Source organism: Oncorhynchus mykiss, chromosome 8 (assembly GCF_057628025.1).
Source record: "Oncorhynchus mykiss isolate SJ-2025 chromosome 8, ASM5762802v1, whole genome shotgun sequence".
NCBI lineage: Eukaryota > Metazoa > Chordata > Actinopteri > Salmoniformes > Salmonidae > Oncorhynchus > Oncorhynchus mykiss.
In genome coordinates, this window is record NC_143029.1 from 3028032 (window position 1) to 3051328 (window position 23297).

Here is a 23297-nt window from a genome sequence, read left to right on the forward strand (position 1 = left end):
CCTGACTCAGTTACACCAGCTCTGTCAGGAGGAATGGGCCAAAATTCACCCAACTTACTATGGGTATCTTTTGGAAGGCTACTCGAAACGTTTGACCCAAGTTAAACAATTTAAAGGCAATGCTACCAAATAGTAATTGAGTGTATGTGAACTTCTGACCTTCTGGGAATGTGATGAAAGAAATAAAAGCTGAAATAAATCATTCTCTCTACTATTATTCTGACATTTCACATTCTAAAAGTGGTGATTCTAACTGACCTAAAACAGGGAATTTGTCCTCTGATTTAAATGTCAAGAATTGTGGAAAAACGGAGTTTAAATGTATTTGGCTAAGGTGTATGTAAACTGTATGGTGTATGTAAACTTTGGTGTATGTAAACTTTTTTGGTTACCACATGATTCCATAATATGTGTTACTTCATTGTTTGATGTCTTCACTATTATTCTACAATGTAGAAAATAGTAAAAATAAAGAAAAACCCTTGAATCAGTAGGTGTTCTAAAACGTTTGACTGGTCTGTATATATATAATTTTTTGGGGCACAAAACTACCTTCGTGTTTAATTTGTATTGGTTACATTCAGAGGAGTTCTGTGACACTTGTTGTCCTCTTCCCGGTCCCCTCTTCCCGGTCCCCTCTTCCCTGTCCCCTATTCCTGGTCCCCTCGTCCTTGTCCCCTCTTCCCGGTCCGCTCTTCCCGGTCCCCTCTTCCCGGTCCCCTCTTCCCTGTCCCCTCTTCCTGGTCCCCTCTTCCCCGGTCCCGTCTTCCCGGTCCGCTCTTCCCGGTCCCCTCTTCCCGGTCCCCTCTTCCCGGTCCCCTCTTCCCTGTACCCTCTTCACTGTCCCCTCTCCCCTGTCCCCTCTTCTCTCACTTCTTCCCTGTCTCTTCTTCCCTGTCTCTTCTTCCCTGTCTCTTCTTCCCTGTCCCCTCTCCCCTGTCTCCTCTCCCCTGTCTCCTCTCCCCTGTCTCTTCTTCCCTGTCTCTTCCTCCCTGTCTCCTCTCTCCTGTCCCCTCTTCACTGTCCCCTCTCCCCTGTCTCCTCTCCATTGTCCCCTCTCCATTGTCTCCTCTCCATTGTCTCCTCTCCACTGTCCCCTCTCCCCTGTCCCCTCTCCCCTGTCCCCTCTTCCCGGCCCCCTCTTCCCGGCCCCCTCTTCCCTGTCTCCTGTCCCCTCTCCCCTGTCCCCTCTCCCCTGTCTCCTCTCCCCGGTCCCCTCTTCCCGGCCCCCTCTTCCCTGTCTCCTGTCCCCTCTCCACTGTCCCCTCTTCCCGGCCCCCTCTTCCCGGCCCCCTCTTCCCTGTCTCCTGTCCCCTCTCCCCTGTCCCCTCTCCCCTGTCCCCTCTTCCCTGCCCCCTCTTCCCGGCCCCCTCTTCCCTGTCCTCTCTTCCCGGTCCCCTCTCCCCTGTCCCCTCTTCCTGGTCCCCTCTTCCCGGTCCGCTCTTCCCGGTCCGCTCTTCCCGGTCCGCTCTTCCCGGTCCGCTCTTCCCGGTCCGCTCTTCCCGGTCCCCTCTTCCCTGTCCCCTCTCCCCGGTCCGCTCTTCCCGGTCCCCTCTTCCCTGTCCCCTCTTCCCTGTACCCTCTTCTCTCTCTTCTTCCCTGTCTCTTCTTCCCTGTCTCCTCTCCCCTGTCTCTTCTTCCCTGTCTCTTCTTACCTGTCTCTTCTTCCCTGTCCCCTCTCCCCTGTCCCCTCTTCTCTCTCTTCTTCCCTGTCTCTTCTTCCCTGTCTCCTCTCCCCTGTCTCTTCTTCCCTGTCTCTTCTTCCCTGTCTCTTCTTCCCTGTCTCCTCTCCCCTGTCCCCTCTTCCCGGTCCCCTCTTCCCGGCCCCCTCTTCCCTGTCTCCTGTCCCCTCTCCCCTGTCACCTCTCCCCTGTCTCCTCTCCATTGTCCCCTCTCCATTGTCTCCTCTCCATTGTCTCCTCTCCACTGTCCCCTCTCCCCTGTCCCCTCTTCCCGGTCCCCTCTTCCCGGCCCCCTCTTCCCTGTCTCCTGTCCCCTCTCCCCTGTCTCCTCTCCCCTGTCTCCTCTCCCCTGTCTCCTCTCCCCTGTCTCCTCTCCCCGGTCCCCTCTTCCCGGCCCCCTCTTCCCTGTCTCCTGTCCCCTCTCCCCTGTCTCCTCTCCCCTGTCTCCTCTCCCCTGTCTCCTCTCCCCTGTCTCCTCTCCCCGGTCCCCTCTTCCCGGCCCCCTCTTCCCTGTCTCCTGTCCCCTCTCCACTGTCTCCTCTCCCCTGTCCCCTCTCCCCTCTCCCCTGTCTCCTCTCCCCTGTCTCCTCTCCCCTGTCTCCTCTCCCCGGTCCCCTCTTCCCGGCCCCCTCTTCCCTGTCTCCTGTCCCCTCTCCCCTGTCTCCTCTCCCCTGTCTCCTCTCCCCTGTCTCCTCTCCCCTGTCTCCTCTCCCCGGTCCCCTCTTCCCGGCCCCCTCTCCCCTGTCTCCTGTCCCCTCTCCACTGTCTCCTCTCCCCTGTCCCCTCTCCCCTGTCCCCTCTCCCCTGTCCCCTCTCCACTGTCCCCTCTTCACTGTCCTATCAAAACAAACTAACTTGATTGTAGCATCTTACCAGGGTTATACTGAAGATTTCCATAAGAAGAAGAAGAAGTTAAATATATTATTCTTGTCTTCTTGTTGTCCTGTCCATCCAGTACAGAGGAGAACGGGGTTGTCCCCAGCCCCTCCGTCCATCGTGGGTGTAGCCCTGATGACATCATGACCATGAAAACCAGCCCTGAAACCCCCTCCAAGCGTCCGGAGACACCCTCTAAAGGGTTCGGGGGGGCAGAGGAGCCCCCTTCCGTCCCCACCCCAGGACGTACCCCGGGGAAGGCCAAGCAACAGCTGAACGTCAGGGCCGAGCTGGAGAAGAGACAAGGGGGCAAGTCTCTACTCAACCTGGTGGTTATAGGTACATAAACACACGTGTCTCCTGGAACGCCACATTCCTCTCACACACTCATGCATGGACTGAATGACATAAACTACACTGTCGGCGTGGTTACAGAGGCTACACTGTCGGCGTGGTTACAGAGGCTGCACTGTCGGCGTGGTTACAGCGGCTGCACTGTCGGCGTGGTCACAGAGGCCGTAGTCTGAGCGGTCACAGAGGCCGTAGTCTGAGCGGTCACAGAGGCCGTACTCTGAGCGGTCACAGAGGCCGTACTCTGAGCGGTCACAGAGGCCGTACTCTGAGCGGTCACAGAGGCCGTAGTCTGAGCGGTCACAGAGGCCGTACTCTGAGCGGTCACAGAGGCCGTAGTCTGAGCGGTCACAGAGGCCGTAGTCTGAGCGGTCACAGAGGCCGTAGTCTGAGCGGTCACAGAGGCCGTAGTCTGAGCGGTCACAGAGGCCGTAGTCTGAGCGGTCACAGAGGCCGTACTCTGAGCGGTCACAGAGGCCGTAGTCTGAGCGGTCACAGAGGCCGTAGTCTGAGCGGTCACAGAGGCCGTAGTCTGAGCGGTCACAGAGGCCGTAGTCTGAGCGGTCACAGAGGCCGTAGTCTGAGCGGTCACAGAGGCCGTAGTCTGAGCGGTCACAGAGGCCGTAGTCTGAGCGGTCACAGAGATCGATCAGAACATGTTCAGTACGATTCCTGTTTTCTCTTCACCCCCCCTGCTCTCCAGGTCATGTGGATGCTGGGAAGAGCACTCTGATGGGTCACCTGCTGTACCTGTTGGGAAACGTCAATAAACGCACCATGCACAAGTACGAACAGGAGTCCAAAAAGGCTGGCAAGGCCTCGTTCGCCTACGCATGGGTCCTGGATGAGACCGGGGAGGAGAGGAACAGGTACAGACAGACAGACGGTTCCACACACATACCTACCTGCTCTGCAGAACACCCACTGAATCCGTGTGTGTGTGTGTGTGTGTGTGTGTGTGTGTGTGTGTGTGTGTGTTTGTGTGTTTGTTTGTTTGTTTGTTTGTTTGTTTTCCAGGGGTGTAACCATGGACGTGGGGATGACTAAGTTTGAGACGGCCTCTAAGGTGGTGACTCTGATGGACGCTCCTGGACACAAAGACTTCATCCCAAACATGATCACTGGAGCGGCCCAGGTACGTCCAGACCTCATCCCTAACATAATCACTGGAGCGGCCCAGGTACGTCCAGACCTCATCCCTAACATAATCACTGGAGAAGCCCAGGTACGTCCAGACCTCATCCCTAACATGATCACTGGAGCGGCCCAGGTACGTCCAGACCTCATCCCTAACATGATCACTGGAGCGGCCCAGGTACGTCCAGACCTCATCCCTAACATGATCACTGGAGAGGCCCAGGTACGTCCAGACCTCATCCCTAACATAATCACTGGAGAAGCCCAGGTACGTCCAGACCTCATCCCTAACATGATCACTGGAGCGGCCCAGGTACGTCCAGACCTCATCCCTAACATGATCACTGGAGAGGCCCAGGTACGTCCAGACCTCATCCCTAACATGATCACTGGAGAGGCCCAGGTACGTCCAGACTTCATCCCTAACATGATCACTGGAGCGGCCCAGGTACGTCCAGACCTCATCCCCAAAACAGTCACTGGAGAGGCCCAGGTACGTCCAGACTTCATCCCTAACATAATCACTGGAGAAGCCCAGGTACGTCCAGACCTCATCCCTAACATGATCACTGGAGAGGCCCAGGTACGTCCAGACTTCATCCCTAACATGATCACTGGAGAGGCCCAGGTACGTCCAGACCTCATCCCTAACATGATCACTGGAGCGGCCCAGGTACGTCCAGACCTCATCCCTAACATGATCACTGGAGAGGCCCAGGTACGTCCAGACTTCATCCCTAACATGATCACTGGAGCGGCCCAGGTACGTCCAGACTTCATCCCTAACATGATCACTGGAGAGGCCCAGGTACGTCCAGACTTCATCCCTAACATGATCACTGGAGCGGCCCAGGTACGTCCAGACCTCATCCCTAACATGACCACTGGAGAAGCCCAGGTACGTCCAGACCTCATCCCTAACATAATCACTGGAGAGGCCCAGGTACGTCCAGACCTCATCCCTAACATGATCACTGGAGAGGCCCAGGTACGTCCAGACCTCATCCCTAACATGATCACTGGAGAGGCCCAGGTACGTCCATACCTCATCCCTAACATGATCACTGGAGAGGCCCAGGTACGTCCAGACCTCATCCCTAACATGATCACTGGAGAGGCCCAGGTACGTCCAGACCTCATCCCTAACATGATCACTGGAGAGGCCCAGGTACGTCCAGACCTCATCCCTAACATGATCACTGGAGCGGCCCAGGTACGTCCAGACCTCATCCCTAACATAATCACTGGAGAAGCCCAGGTACGTCCAGACCTCATCCCTAACATGATCACTGGAGCGGCCCAGGTACGTCCAGACCTCATCCCTAACATGATCACTGGAGAGGCCCAGGTACGTCCAGACCTCATCCCTAACATGATCACTGGAGAGGCCCAGGTACGTCCAGACTTCATCCCTAACATGATCACTGGAGCGGCCCAGGTACGTCCAGACCTCATCCCCAAAACAGTCACTGGAGAGGCCCAGGTACGTCCAGACTTCATCCCTAACATAATCACTGGAGAAGCCCAGGTACGTCCAGACCTCATCCCTAACATGATCACTGGAGAGGCCCAGGTACGTCCAGACTTCATCCCTAACATGATCACTGGAGAGGCCCAGGTACGTCCAGACCTCATCCCTAACATGATCACTGGAGCGGCCCAGGTACGTCCAGACCTCATCCCTAACATGATCACTGGAGAGGCCCAGGTACGTCCAGACTTCATCCCTAACATGATCACTGGAGCGGCCCAGGTACGTCCAGACTTCATCCCTAACATGATCACTGGAGAGGCCCAGGTACGTCCAGACTTCATCCCTAACATGATCACTGGAGCGGCCCAGGTACGTCCAGACCTCATCCCTAACATGACCACTGGAGAAGCCCAGGTACGTCCAGACCTCATCCCTAACATAATCACTGGAGAAGCCCAGGTACGTCCAGACCTCATCCCTAACATGATCACTGGAGAGGCCCAGGTACGTCCAGACCTCATCCCTAACATGATCACTGGAGAGGCCCAGGTACGTCCAGACCTCATCCCTAACATGATCACTGGAGAGGCCCAGGTACGTCCAGACCTCATCCCTAACATGATCACTGGAGAGGCCCAGGTACGTCCAGACCTCATCCCTAACATGATCACTGGAGAGGCCCAGGTACGTCCAGACCTCATCCCTAACATGATCACTGGAGAGGCCCAGGTACGTCCAGACCTCATCCCTAACATGATCACTGGAGCGGCCCAGGTACGTCCAGACCTCATCCCTAACATGATCACTGGAGAGGCCCAGGTACGTCCAGACCTCATCCCTAACATGATCACTGGAGAGGCCCAGGTACGTCCAGACCTCATCCCTAACATGATCACTGGAGAGGCCCAGGTACGTCCAGACCTCATCCCTAACATGATCACTGGAGAGGCCCAGGTACGTCCAGACCTCATCCCTAACATCAGAAATATTGCCACCCTTGACAGGATTCACTACTTCTTGTAAAATAAGTTGCAATCAAAAACTTTTATTTGTTTGTTTTACTACTGGTACTACTGGTACTACTGGTGCTACTGGTACTACTGGTGCTACTGGTACTACTGGTGCTACTGGTACTACTGGTGCTACTGGTACTACTGGTACTACTGGTGCTACTGGTACTACTGGTGCTACTGGTGCTACTGGTACTACTGGTGCTACTGGTACTACTGGTACTACTGGTGCTACTGGTACTACTGGTACTACTGGTACTACTGGTGCTACTGGTACTACTGGTGCTACCGGTACTACTGGTGCTACTGGTACTACTGGTACTACTGGTACTACTGGTGCTACTGGTACTACTGGTGCTACTGGTACTACTGGTACTACTGGTGCTACCGGTACTACTGGTGCTACTGGTGCTACTGGTACTACTGGTGCTACTCGTACTACTGGTGCTACTGGTGCTACTGGTACTACTGGTACTACTGGTGCTACTGGTACTACTGGTACTACTGGTGCTACTGGTACTACTGGTGCTACTGGTACTACTGGTGCTACTGGTCTGGAGTCAGGTGTGTGTAAATGGCTGTATGGGAGTCAGGTGTGTACGGGAGTCAGGTGTGTACGGGAGTCAGGTGTGTACGGGAGTCAGGTGTGTACGGGAGTCAGGTGTGTACGGGAGTCAGGTGTGTACGGGAGTCAGGTGCAGGAGAGCAGATATTGGGTAGCAAACGGAGCCTTTTATTTAGGCGAACTGTGGAACTAACTGAAGAAATAAGGGATACAGATCTACACATTTTGCCTTTGGGGCGTAGAGAAAATGTTGCAGTTTTAAATATGTTTTCTGCAGTTCTACGCATTTTGCCATGGGGTGGTGTATTAGACCGTGATAACTACAAGTTTAGGTTGATAAGTTTGTCCAGCCAGCTATCTAAAACGAGTCAGATGACATGGGCTAATTGAGTGACTGTCAGTCACTGACATCATAAGAGAGAAACTTCTGATACATTTCTAAATTGCACATTGTGTATTGTACTATTCTAACTCTCAACAGGAAGTTCAGATCCCGATTTCAGTTCCCCAAAAACGTGCTTTCATAAAGTATTCATACCTCTTGACTTATTCCACATTTTGTTGTTAGTTTGAATTCAAAATGGATTAAATAGATTACTCCGTAATGACAGTGAAAACATAAATATTGCATTTACATAAATAAAAGATCCCAGAAATGTTCAATTTTGTGAACAAATTTGTTTACATCCCTGTTAGTGAGTATTTCTCATTTGCCAAGATAATCCATCCCACTGACAGGCATATCAAGAAGGTGATCAGAGAAGGTGAACAGTATGATCATTACACAGGTGCACCTTGTGCTGGAGACAATAAAAGGCCACTTTAAAATATGCAGTTTTGTCACACAACACAATGCCTCAGTTAAGTTAAGGGAGCGTGTTGATTACAAGAATGTCCACCAGAGCTGTTGCCAGAGAATTTAATCTTCATTTATCTATCATAAACCGCCTCCAATGTCGTTTTAGAGGATTTGACAGTACGTCCAACCGGCCTCAGAACCGCAGACCACATGTAACCACGCCAGCCCAGGACCTCCACATCTGACTTCTTCACCTGCAAGGTGGTCTGAGACCAGCTACCCGGACAGCTGATGAAACTGTGGGTTTGCACAACCAAAGAATTTCTGCACAAACTGTCAGAAACCGTCTCAGAGAAGCTCATCTGCGTGTTCGTTGTCCTCACTGGGGTCTTGGCCTGACTGCAGTTTAGCATCGTAACTGACTTGTGGGCAAATGCTCACCTTTGATGGCCACTGGCACGCTGGAGAAGTGTTCTCTTCACAGATGAATCCCGGTTTCAAATGCACTGGGCAGATGGCAGTGTCTATTGCATCCGTGTGGGTCGAGTGGTTTGCTGATGGCAACGTTGTGAACAGAATGTCCCATGGTGGCTGTGGGGTTATAGTATGGGCATAAGCTACAGAAAATAAACACAATTGCATTTCATCGATGAGATCCTGCCGCCCATTGTCATGCCATTTCATCCACCACCATCACCTCATGTTTCAGCATGTTAATGCTCTGCCCCATATCGCAAGGATCTGTACACACTTCCTGGAAGCTGAAAATGTCCCAGTTCTTCCATGGCCTGCATTACTCACCAGACATGTCACCCATTGAGCATGTTTGGGATGCTCTGGATCGACGTGTACGACAGCGTGTTCCAGTTCCTGCCAATATCCAGCAACTTCACACAGCCACTGAAGAGCAGTGGGACAACATTCCACAGGCCACCAATCAACAGCCTGATCAACTCTATGCGAATGAAGGAGATGTGTCATGCTGCATGAGGCAAATGTTGCTGACACCTGGTTTTCCGATCCACGACCCAATTTTTTTTAAAGGCATCTGTTACCAACAGATGCATATCGGTATTCCCAATTGTGTGAAATTCATAGATTAGGGCCGAATGAATTTATTTCAATTGACTGATTTGCTGATATGAGCTGACAGAGAATGGTGTCAGAGGGGCTTTTACGGACTCCCAACTATTATGTCATTTGTTTTGCTTTGTTTGTAACTTATTTTTCGTATTTATTTTGTACGTAATGTTATCTGCTACCGTCTCTTGTGACCGAATATAACTTCTAGACATCAGAACAGCGATTTTACTCACCTCGAACTGGGCAAAGATTTTTCTTTAACGAGTCCGAAGCGAAGCATATACTGCTTTCTCGGGAACGTGCCCAAATCCCAGTCATTTACGTGATGAAAAGACGGAGACAAAGGGGGCGGAGGTCAGGCTGCCTTCTGAGAATTCATAGTGAGTAAACCCCCACTGCCATCCGTTCTATTAGCCAACGTACTGGAAAACAAAATGGGGATGATCTACGATTAAGACTATTCTTCCAGCGGGACATTAAAAACTGTAATATCTTATGTTTCACTGAGTTGTGGCTGAACTACGACATGGATAATATAGAGCTGGAGGGATTTTCCGTACATCGGCAGAACAGAGAAGCTATGCCTGTTAAGACTATTTGTCTATTTGTCCATAACAGCTGGTGCGCGATGTCTAATATTAAAGAAGTCTCGAGGTATTTCTCACCTGAGGTAGGGTACCTTATGATAAGCTGTAGACCACACTATCTACCAAGAGAGTTCTCATCTATATTATTCGTAGCCCTCTATTTACCACCACAGAACGAAGCTGGCAATAAGACACACTCAACCAGCTGTATAAGGCCATAAGCAGACAAGAAAATGCTCATCCAGAAGCGGCAGGGACTTTAATGCAGGGAAACTCAAATCCGTTCTACCTCATTTCTACCAGCATGTTACATGTGCAACCAGAGGGAAACAAACTTTATACCACCTTTATACCCGGGGCAGCAGTGTCGCCTAGTGGTTAGAGTATTGGACTAGTAACCGGAAGGTTGCAAGTTCAAACCCCCGAGCTGAACAGGCAGTTAACCCACTGTTCCTAGGCCATCATTGAAAATAAGAATTTGTTCTTAACTGACTTGTCTTTAATACAGATCAGAATGTCCTCATTATGGCCTGTAATACAGATCAGAATGTCCTCATGATGGCCTGTAATACAGATCAGAATGTCCTCATTATGGCCTGTAATACAGATCAGAATGTCCTCATTAGGGTCTTTAATACAGATCAGAATGTCCTCATTAGGATCTGTAATACAGATCAGAATGTCCTCATTATGGCCTGTAATACAGATCAGAATGTCCTCATTATGGCCTGTAATACAGATCAGAATGTCCTCATGATGGCCTGTAATACAGATCAGAATGTCCTCATTATGGCCTGTAATACAGATCAGAATGTCCTCATTATGGTCTTTAATACAGATCAGAATGTCCTCATTATGGCCTGTAATACAGATCAGAATGTCCTCATGATGGCCTGTAATACAGATCAGAATGTCCTCATTATGGCCTGTAATACAGATCAGAATGTCCTCATTAGGGTCTTTAATACAGATCAGAATGTCCTCATTATGGCCTGTAATACAGATCAGAATGTCCTCATTATGGCCTGTAATACAGATCAGAATGTCCTCATTATGGCCTGTAATACAGATCAGAATGTCCTCATTATGGTCTTTAATACAGATCAGAATGTCCTCATGATGGCCTGTAATTCAACAGATGTTTTTATAACCTATGTGTCTCCTCACAGGCGGACGTGGCGGTGTTAGTGGTAGATGCCAGCAGAGGTGAGTTTGAGGCAGGGTTCGAGGCAGGTGGTCAGACGCGAGAGCACGGCCTTCTGGTCCGTTCGTTGGGCGTCACGCAGCTCGCTGTTGCCGTCAACAAGATGGACCAGGTGAGAACAACGTTACCACTACTACTAGGTGTAGCCACGGCAATGCCCATTACTCTGACAACGGTGTAATTTATGGTACAATCGTATTGTAACAGATATGGCAATGTTTAAAAAGGAAGTGTGTGTGTGTGTGTGTGTGTGGTGTGTGTGTGTAACAGGTAAACTGGCAACAGGAGCGATTCAAAGAGATCATCTCCAAACTTGGACATTTCCTGAAACAGGCTGGATTTAAGGTGGGTGGCTAGGGTTAGGACCTTTGACCTGGAGCTAGGGTTAGGGCCTTTGACCTGGAGCTAGGGTTAGAACCTTTGACCTGGAGCTAGGGTTAGGGCCTTTGACCTGGAGCTAGGGTTAAGACCTTTGACCTGGAGCTAGGGTTAGGACCTTTGACCTGGAGCTAGTGTTAGGGCCTTTGACCTGGAGCTAGGGTTAGGACCTTTGACCTGGAGCTAGGGTTAGGGCCTTTGACCTGGAGCTTGGGTTAGGCTAGGGTTAGGACCTTTGACCTGGAGCTAGGGTTAGGACCTTTGACCTGGAGCTAGGGTTAGGACCTGGAGCTAGGGTTAGGGCCTTTGACCTGGAGCTAGGGTTAGGCTAGGGTTAGGACCTTTGACCTGGAGCTAGGGATAGGGCCTTTGACCTGGAGCTAGGGTTAGGACCTTTGACCTGGAGCTAGGGATAGGGCCTTTGACCTGGAGCTAGGGTTAGGACCTTTGACCTGGAGCTAGGGTTAGGACCTTTGACCTGGAGCTAGGGTTAGGACCTTTGACCTGGAGCTAGGGTTAGGGCCTTTGACCTGGAGCTAGGGTTAGGACCTTTGACCTGGAGCTAGGACCTTCAACCTTTGACCTGGAGCTAGGGTTAGGACCTTTGACCTGGAACTAGGGTTAGGACCTTTGACCTGGAGCTAGGGTTAGGACCTTTGACCTGGAGCTGGGGTTAGGACCTGGAGCTGGGCTTAGGACCTTTGACCTGGAGCTAGGTTAGGACCTTCGACCTAAGACCTGGAGCTAGGGTTAGGACCTTCGACCTAAGACCTGGAGCTAGGGTTAGTGGACACTGAATAAAGACAATCAAGCTAACCTAAACTACAGTTTCATTGTGTTTCTAATAGTGTTATATTTCTAATGCGTTTATAGCAGTGTTTTAAGTGTTTAAAGAGATCCTATATCTAATTTATAGCCTAATTCTATGGTTGTGCTCTTTCCCAGGACTCTGTTCTACGTTAGTTATTGCAGTGTTATGTTATAAGTGTGTTGTCTGTCCCGACCCGTAGGCTGTCAGGAGAGAACCTGAATTGAGGTAATATCTACATGTTGGTAGAGTTATTAAAGTGATTATGCATAGATAATAAACAGAGAACTTCAGCGGTGTGGAAGGGGGGGGGGGGGGGGGCAATGCAAATAGTCTGAGTAGCTATTTGATTATGTGTTCAGGAGTCTGGTGGCTTGTGGGTAGAAGCTGTTTAGAAGCCTCTTGGACCTAGACTTGGCGCTCCGGTACCGCTTGCCGTGCGGTAGCAGAGAGAAGAGTCTATGACTAGGGTGACTGGAGGCTATGACAATATTTAGGGCCTTCCTCTGACACCGCCTGGTATAGAGGTCCTGGATGGCAGGAAGCTTGGCCCCAGTGATGCACTGGGCCGTACGCACTACCTTCTGTAGTTTATTGCGGTCGGAGGCCGAGCAGTGGCCATACCAGGCTGTGATGCAACCAGTCAGGATGCTCTCGATGGTGCAGCTGTAAAACATTTTGAGGATCTGAGGACCCATGACAAATCTTTTCAGTCTCATGAGGGGGAATAGGCGTTGTCGTGCCCTCTTCACGACTGTCTTGGTATGTCTGTTGGTGATGTGGACATCAAGGAGCTTTGAAGCCCTCAACCTTTTCCACTACAGCGCCATCGATGAGAATGGGGGCGTGTATTCAGTCTTCCTTTTCCTGTTGTCCACAATAATCTCCGTTGTCTTGATCACGTTGAGGAATAGGTTGTTGTCCTGGCATCACCCTGCCACATCTCTGACCTCCTCCCTATAGGCTGTCTCGTCGTTGTCGGTGATCAGGCCTACCACTGTTGTGTCATCGGCAAACTTAATGATGGTGTTGGAGTCGTGCCTGGCCATGCAGTCGTGAGTGAACAGGGAGTACAGGAGGGGACTAAGTACACACCCCTGAGGGCCCCCAGTGTTAAGGATCAGCTTGGCAGATGTGTTGCTACCTACACTCACCACCTGTTGCGGCCCGTCAGGAAGTCCAGAGGGAGGTGTTTAATCCCAGGGTCCTTAGCTTAGTGATGAGCTTGGAGGGCACTATGGTGTTGAACGCTGAGCTGTAGTCAATGAACAGCATTCTCACATAGGTGTTCCTTTTGTCCAGGTGTGAAAGGGCAGTTTGGAGTGCAATAGAGATTGCATCATCTGTGGATCTGTTGGGGCGGTAAGCGATTTGGAGTGGGTCTAGGGTTTCTGGGATCATGGTTTTAATGTGAGCCATTACCTGCCTTTCAAAGGACCTCATGGCTACCGATGTGAGTACTACGGGGCGGTAATCATTTAGGCAGGTTACCTTCGCTTCCTTGGGCACAGGGACTATGGTGGTCTGCTTGAAACATGTAGGTATTACAGACTCTGTCAGGGAGAGGTTGAAAATGTCAGTGTAGACACTTGCCATTTGATCCATGCATGCTTTTGAGTACACGTCCTGGTAATCCATCTGGCCCCTTGGCTTTGTGAATGTTGACCTGTTTAAAGGTCTTGCTCACATTGGCTACCGAGAGCATTACCACACGGTCATCCAGAACAACTGAGGCTCTCGTGCATGGACTGCTGGGTTTCCCTTTGTCGTCCATAATAGTTTTCAAGCCCTGCCACATCCAACGAGCGGTCAGAGCCGGTGTAGTAGGATTCAATCTTAATCCTGCATTGATGCTTTGCTTGTTTGATGGATCGTCTGAGGGCATAGCGGGATTTCTTATAGGCATCTGGATTAGTGTCCCGCTCATTGAAAACGGCAGCTCTAGCCTTTAGCTCGATGCGGATCTCAGGATATAAACTTGTCTTGGAAAAACCTGAAATAATGGCAATAGGAAAAATAATAAAATACTAACTCATGATCTACATCCTTTCAGTGGACCATCAAATTTATAAAATAATGAGGATGTTTAATAATTGACAAGAAACAACAAATATTATTATTATTATTAATATTATCACGATAACGTTATCCAGTTACTCAACGATATGAGATCTAATTCAATGGGAAAACTCAGAACCTAAACAAATCCTCCATATCAACAGGCATATATCAAATCCATCCTATCTTGACAAGATCACAGAGACACACTGACTGGCACACAGACATTGTGGAGCCAAGAGATCCACGCTTGACCTCTCCCCTCTCTGCGGCCCAAGCAACTTAGTCTTGACAGAGAACAGATAGTGCAACCCCGCCACAGTATTATACAAAAATAACATTCTGATGAGAAGTAACTTACAAACATATGATGAATATAAAACATCTTACATATGTTACCAACTAATTCTGAATCTTCCCTAACAGTCTGGGGGTGGTTTTGACCTTCCTGAGTCTGGAGGTGGTTTTGACCTTCCTGAGTCTGGGGGTGGTTTTGACAGCAGGTGGTTCTGGGTAGGGTGATGTCATTCTGAGAGGTGAGAGCAGGTGGTTCTGGGTAGGGTGATGTCATTCTGAGAGGTGAGAGCAGGTGGTTCTGGGTAGGGTGATGTCATTCTGAGAGGTGAGAGCAGGTGATTCTGGGTAGGGTGATGTCATTCTGAGAGGTGAGAGCAGGTGGTTCTGGGTAGGGTGATGTCATTCTGAGAGGTAAGAGCAGGTGGTTCTGGGTAGGGTGTGTTCTCTCCCAGGACTCTGATGTGTTCTGTGTTCTCTCCCAGGACTCTGATGTGTTCTGTGTTCTCTCCCAGGACTCTGATGTGTTCTGTGTTCTCTCCCAGGACTCTGATGTGTTCTGTGAACTCTCCCAGGACTCTGATGTGTTCTGTGTTCTCTCCCAGGACTCTGATGTGTTCTACGTGCCGACCAGTGGTCTATCAGGAGAGAACCTGACCACTAAGAGTTCTGCTCTGGCGCTAACATCCTGGTACTCTGGACCCTGTCTGCTGGAACAGATCGGTACACACACACACACTCACTCTTATTCAAGTCCACAAAGGTTTAGAAAATAACATGTGACAACTCAACAATGTTAACATTAAAACATCCATTATGTACATGGCTGTTGGACAAGTATATTTAACGAAGAAAGAATGATCTCAGAGAGAGCAGAGTAGCTGAGACATATTGGCTCTTTTATTTAAGCCTATCTTCTTTAATGATCTCAAAGTGTGTGTGTGTCTAAGTAGTGTTATGACTGTGACAATAGTAAAAGTGGAAGTCATTGGGATGTTGCTATGGTATTAGTCAGCATGGTAACAGAGTAACTCAGTGGTATCAGTCAACAGTCTAATTTGAAGATAACATCTCACTATTTTTCTCATGCTTTTTTTCTATCTCCCTCTCTCACTCCATATCTATTCTCTCTGCTCTCTGCTCTCTCTCTCTCCCTCCATATCTATTCTCTCTGCTCTCTGCTCTCTCTCTCTCCCTCCATATCTATTCTCTCTGCTCTCTCTCTCTCCCCCTCTCTCTCTCTCTCCCCCTCTCTCTCTCTCTCCCCCTCTCTCTCTCTCTCCCCCTCTCTCTCTCTCTCCCCCTCTCTCTCTCTCTCCCCCTCTCTCTCTCTCTCCTCCTCTCTCTCTCCCTCCTCCTCTCTCTCCATAGATTATTTCAAACCACCCCAGAGGTCGATAGAAAAGCCCTTCCGACTGTGTGTCTCGGACGTCTTCAAAGGTGAGACACACCTTGTTTTATCTGTGGTTCTAGATCAGAGTTCTGTGTGTTCTAACCTTGTTCTGCGTGGGTCTACATAGATACATTACATAGATACATTACATAGATATACATTACATAGATATACATTACATAGATATATATACAGTGCCTTGTGAAAGTATTCGGCCCCCTTGAACTTTGCGACCTTTTGCCACATTTCAGGCTTCAAACATAAAGATATAAAACTGTATTTTTTTGTGAAGAATCAACAACAAGTGGGACACACTCATGAAGTGGAACGACATTTATTGGATATTTCAAACTTTTTTAACAAATCAAAAACTGAAAAATTGGGCGTGCAAAATTATTCAGCCCCCTTAAGTTAATACTTTGTAGCGCCACCTTTTGCTGCGATTACAGCTGTAAGTCGCTTGGGGTATGTCTCTATCAGTTTTGCACATCGAGAGACTGACATTTTTTCCCATTCCTCCTTGCAAAACAGCTCGAGCTCAGTGAGGTTGGATGGAGAGCATTTGTGAACAGCAGTTTTCAGTTCTTTCCACAGATTCTCGATTGGATTCAGGTCTGGACTTTGACTTGGCCATTCTAACACCTGGATATGTTTATTTTTGAACCATTCCATTGTAGATTTTGCTTTATGTTTTGGATCATTGTCTTGTTGGAAGACAAATCTCCGTCCCAGTCTCAGGTCTTTTGCAGACTCCATCAGGTTTTCTTCCAGAATGGTCCTGTATTTGGCTCCATCCATCTTCCCATCAATTTTAACCATCTTCCCTGTCCCTGCTGAAGAAAAGCAGGCCCAAACCATGATGCTGCCACCACCATGTTTGACAGTGGGGATGGTGTGTTCAGCTGTGTTGCTTTTGTTGCCAAAAAGTTCAATTTTGGTTTCATCTGACCAGAGCACCTTCTTCCACATGTTTGGTGTGTCTCCCAGGTGGCTTGTGGCAAACTTTAAACGACACTTTTTATGGATATCTTTAAGAAATGGCTTTCTTCTTGCCACTCTTCCATAAAGGCCAGATTTGTGCAATATACGACTGATTGTTGTCCTATGGACAGAGTCTCCCACCTCAGCTGTAGATCTCTGCAGTTCATCCAGAGTGATCATGGGCCTCTTGGCTGCATCTCTGATCAGTCTTCTCCTTGTATTAGCTGAAAGTTTAGAGGGACGGCCAGGTCTTGGTAGATTTGCAGTGGTCTGATACTCCTTCCATTTCAATATTATCGCTTGCACAGTGCTCCTTGGGATGTTTAAAGCTTGGGAAATCTGTTTGTATCCAAATCCGGCTTTAAACTTCTTCACAACAGTATCTCGGACCTGCCTGGTGTGTTCCTTGTTCTTCATGATGCTCTCTGCGCTTTTAACGGACCTCTGAGACTATCACAGTGCAGGTGCATTTATACGGAGAATTGATTACACACAGGTGGATTGTATTTATCATCATTAGTCATTTAGGTCAACATTAGATCATTCAGAGATCCTCACTGAACTTCTGGAGAGAGTTTGCTGCACTGAAAGTAAAGGGGCTGAATAATTTTGCACGCCCAATTTTTAAGTTTTTGATTTGTTAAAAAAGTTTGAAATATCCAATAAATGTCGTTCCACTTCATGATTGTGTCCCACTTGTTGTTGATTCTTCACAAAAAAATACAGTTTTATATCTTTATGTTTGAATCCTGAAATGTGGCAAAAGGTCGCAAAGTTCAAGGGGGCCGAATACTTTCGCAAGGCACTGTACATTACATAGATACATTACATAGATACATTACATAGATACATTACATAGATATAGATACATTACATGGATACATTACATAGATACATTACATAGATACATTAAATGGATACATTACATAGATACAGATACATTACATAGATATAGATACTTTACATAGATACATTACATAGATATAGATACTTTACATAGATACATTACATAGATATAGATACTTTACATAGATACATTACATAGATATAGATACATTACATAGATATAGATACATTACATGGATACAGATACATTACATAGATACAGATACATTACATAGATATAGATACATTACATAGATATAGATACATTACATAGATATAGATACATTACATAGATATATATACTTTACATAGATACATTACATAGATATAGATACTTTACATAGATACATTACATAGATATAGATACATTACATAGATACAGATACATTACATAGATATAGATACATTACATAGATATAGATACTTTACATAGATACATTACATAGATATAGATACATTACATAGATATAGATACATTACATAGATATAGATACATTACATAGATACAGATACATTACATAGATATAGATACTTTACATAGATACATTACATAGATACAGATACATTACATAGATACATTACATAGATACAGATACATTACATAGATACATTACATAGATATAGATACATTACATAGATATAGATACATTACATAGATATATATACTTTACATAGATACATTACATAGATATATATACTTTACATAGATACATTACATAGATATAGATACATTACATAGATATAGATACATTACATAGATACAGATACATTACATAGATATAGATACATTACATAGATATAGATACATTACATAGATATATATACTTTACATAGATACATTACATAGATATAGATACTTTACATAGATACATTACATAGATATAGATACTTTACATAGATACATTACATAGATATAGATACATTACATAGATATAGATACATTACATAGCTACAGATACATTACATAGATACAGATACATTACATAGATATAGATACATTACATAGCTACATTACATAGATATAGATACATTACATAGATATAGATACATTACATAGCTACAGATACATTACATAGATACATTACATAGATACAGATACATTACATAGATATAGATACATTACATAGATACATTACATAGATACAGATACATTACATAGATATAGATACATTACATAGATATAGATACATTACATAGATATAGATACATTACATAGATACAGATACATTACATAGCTACAGATACATTACATAGATACATTACATAGATACAGATACATTACATGGATACAGATACATTACATAGATACAGATACATTACATAGATATAGATACATTACATGGATACAGATACATTACATAGATACATTACATAGATATAGATACATTACATAGATATAGATACATTACATGGATACATTACATAGATATAGATACATTACATAGATATAGATACATTACATGGATACATTACATAGATACATTACATAGATACATTACATAGATACAGATACATTACATAGATACAGATACATTACATAGATATAGATACATTACATAGATACAGATACATTACATAGATATAGATACATTACATAGATATAGATACATTACATAGATATAGATACATTACATAGATACAGATACATTACATAGATACATTACATAGATACATTACATAGATACAGATACATTACATAGATATAGATACATTACATAGATACAGATACATTACATAGATATAGATACATTACATAGATACAGATACATTACATAGATACATTACATAGATACATTACATAGATACAGATACATTACATAGATACATTACATAGATACAGATACATTACATAGATACATTACATAGATACATTACATAGATATAGATACATTACATAGATACATTACATAGATATAGATACATTACATAGATACAGATACATTACATAGATACATTACATAGATATAGATACATTACATAGATACAGATACATTACATGGATACAGATACATTACATAGATACATTACATAGATATAGATACATTACATAGATATAGATACATTACATAGATATAGATACATTACATAGATACAGATACATTACATAGATACATTACATAGATACATTACATAGATACAGATACATTACATAGATATAGATACATTACATAGATACAGATACATTACATAGATATAGATACATTACATAGATACAGATACATTACATAGATACATTACATAGATACATTACATAGATACAGATACATTACATAGATACATTACATAGATACAGATACATTACATAGATACATTACATAGATACATTACATAGATATAGATACATTACATAGATACATTACATAGATATAGATACATTACATAGATACAGATACATTACATAGATACATTACATAGATATAGATACATTACATAGATACAGATACATTACATGGATACAGATACATTACATAGATACATTACATAGATATAGATACATTACATAGATATAGATACATTACATAGATATAGATACATTACATAGATATAGATACTTTACATAGATACATTACATAGATATAGATACATTACATAGATACAGATACATTACATAGATATAGATACATTACATAGATACAGATACATTACATAGATATAGATACATTACATAGATACATTACATAGATACAGATACATTACATAGATACATTACATAGATACAGATACATTACATAGATACATTACATAGATATAGATACATTACATAGATATAGATACATTACATAGATATAGATACATTACATAGATATAGATACTTTACATAGATACATTACATAGATACATTACATAGATACAGATACATTACATAGATACAGATACATTACATAGATACAGATACATTACATAGATATAGATACATTACATAGATATAGATACTTTACATAGATACAGATACATTACATAGATACAGATACATTACATAGATATATATACTTTACATAGATACATTACATAGATATAGATACATTACATAGATACAGATACATTACATAGATATAGATACATTACATAGATACAGATACATTACATAGATACAGATACATTACATAGATATAGATACATTACATAGATATAGATACATTACATAGATACATTACATAGATATAGATACATTACATAGATATAGATACATTACATAGATATAGATACATTACATAGATACAGATACATTACATAGATATAGATACTTTACATAGATACATTACATAGATATAGATACATTACATAGATATAGATACATTACATAGATACAGATACATTACATAGATACAGATACATTACATAGATATAGATACATTACATAGATACATTACATAGATATATATACATTACATAGATACAGATACATTACATAGATATAGATACATTACATAGATATAGATACATTACATAGATATAGATACATTACATAGATACAGATACATTACATAGATATAGATACATTACATAGATACATTACATAGATACAGATACATTACATAGATACAGATACATTACATAGATATAGATACATTACATAGATATAGATACATTACATAGATATAGATACATTACATAGATACAGATACATTACATAGATATAGATACTTTACATAGATACATTACATAGATACAGATACATTACATAGATACAGATACATTACATAGATACAGATACATTACATAGATATAGATACATTACATAGATACATTACATAGATATAGATACATTACATAGATATAGATACATTACATGGATACATTACATAGATACATTACATAGATACATTACATAGATATAGATACATTACATAGATACATTACATAGATACAGATACATTACATAGATATAGATACATTACATAGATACATTACATAGATATAGATACATTACATAGATACATTACATAGATACATTACATAGATATAGATACATTACATAGATACATTACATAGATATAGATACATTACATAGATACATTACATAGATACAGATACATTACATAGATATAGATACATTACATAGATATAGATACATTACATAGATATAGATACATTACATAGATATAGATACATTACATAGATACAGATACATTACATAGATATAGATACTTTACATAGATACATTACATAGATATAGATACATTACATAGATACAGATACATTACATAGATACAGATACATTACATAGATATAGATACATTACATAGATACATTACATAGATATAGATACATTACATAGATATAGATACATTACATAGATATAGATACATTACATGGATACATTACATAGATACATTACATAGATACATTACATAGATATAGATACATTACATAGATACATTACATAGATATAGATACATTACATGGATACATTACATAGATACATTACATAGATACAGATACATTACATAGATATAGATACATTACATAGATATAGATACATTACATGGATACATTACATAGATACATTACATAGATACATTACATAGATACATTACATAGATACTTTACATAGATACATTACATAGATATACATTACATAGATACATTACATAGATACAGATACATTACATAGATACATTACATAGATACAGATACATTACATAGAAACTAGCCTTGTGCTGAACAAGGGATTCCCTATAATGGAAGCTTGGGGAAGTGTCATTGCAGTAATGCCCTAAAGAGGGTCAGAACCGGTTGTCAGTCTGTGACTCCTCACATCACGTCAAACCAATGAAATGCCTTGCTTGGTCAGAGCTCCAGGGGTGGTCACAGTCTTAGTGTTGTCGGAGCTACAGACTGAAGATGTTAACTAAACAACCACTGTTGGCTAAACTTTTTAATTCTATGACAGCATGCTGATTTTCAGCATTTCTCTGCTATTTCCATATGAACTAAAATTGCAGTTAGATAGGAGACATGTTCTACAATGTTGGCCCTATCAATATTTTTAATTTAGACGTTTCTAAAGTGATATTTGGCTGTAAAGGCTAGCATGAGGGACAGGAAGTAGCTAGACGCAGTGAGATTTATTTTGAGAAAAGTCAGCTGACCTTGTAAGCTACCTAGCTAGTTACATTTCTCTCACGATTATAAAGCCAACACATTTTTTAATAAAAAAAACCCAGCATATTATTGATCTAACAGGTCGCTAGCTTATCCATAGACGTTACATGGTTGCTATGGGAACAACCGCAATTACTTTTGAAGTGACATTGCTAAAAAAAAATGAACGAACTAAAGTCAAATGTACAAAATGATATATCGAACCTGTAATGCAAATCTCCAATAGCCTAATTATCACTTCCTTATTTTCATACTGGACCTAAATTACACGGGTTGGATTTGTACTGAACTATGTTAAATGTCATTCTTTAAAAAGCCCTTCTTACATCAGCTGATATCTCAAAGTGCTGTACAGAAACCCAGCCTAAAACCCCAAACAGCAAGCAATGCAGGTGTAGAAGCACAGTGGCTAGGAAAAACTTAATCAGCTTCATGATATGCTACACCTGTCAGGTGGCAGGTGGATTACCTCTTTTTAAAGATCAGTGTTCTGTGTTCTAACCCTGTTCTCTGTGGTTCTAGATCAGGGTTCTGTGTTCTAACCCTGTTCTCTGTGGTTCTAGATCAGGGTTCTGTGTTCTAACCCTGTTCTCTGTGGTTCTAGATCAGGGTTCTGTGTTCTAACC

At 43.5% G+C, this 23297-nt stretch overlaps 1 protein-coding gene across 2 annotated transcripts in view; it reads left to right on the forward strand.

Moving 5' to 3' along the window:
- The window catches only part of LOC110532856 (HBS1-like protein), a 100456-nt gene that overhangs the window by 62477 nt on the left and 14682 nt on the right, over positions 1-23297 (forward strand). For both annotated transcript variants that reach the window (XM_090183076.1, XM_090183077.1), the window contains exons 6-12: positions 2638-2897; positions 3613-3778; positions 3927-4044; positions 10734-10880; positions 11039-11113; positions 14912-15029; positions 15678-15746. In XM_090183076.1, the coding sequence (XP_090039202.1) occupies positions 2638-2897; positions 3613-3778; positions 3927-4044; positions 10734-10880; positions 11039-11113; positions 14912-15029; positions 15678-15746 (953 nt within the window). The remainder of the gene's footprint in view (positions 1-2637; positions 2898-3612; positions 3779-3926; positions 4045-10733; positions 10881-11038; positions 11114-14911; positions 15030-15677; positions 15747-23297) is intronic.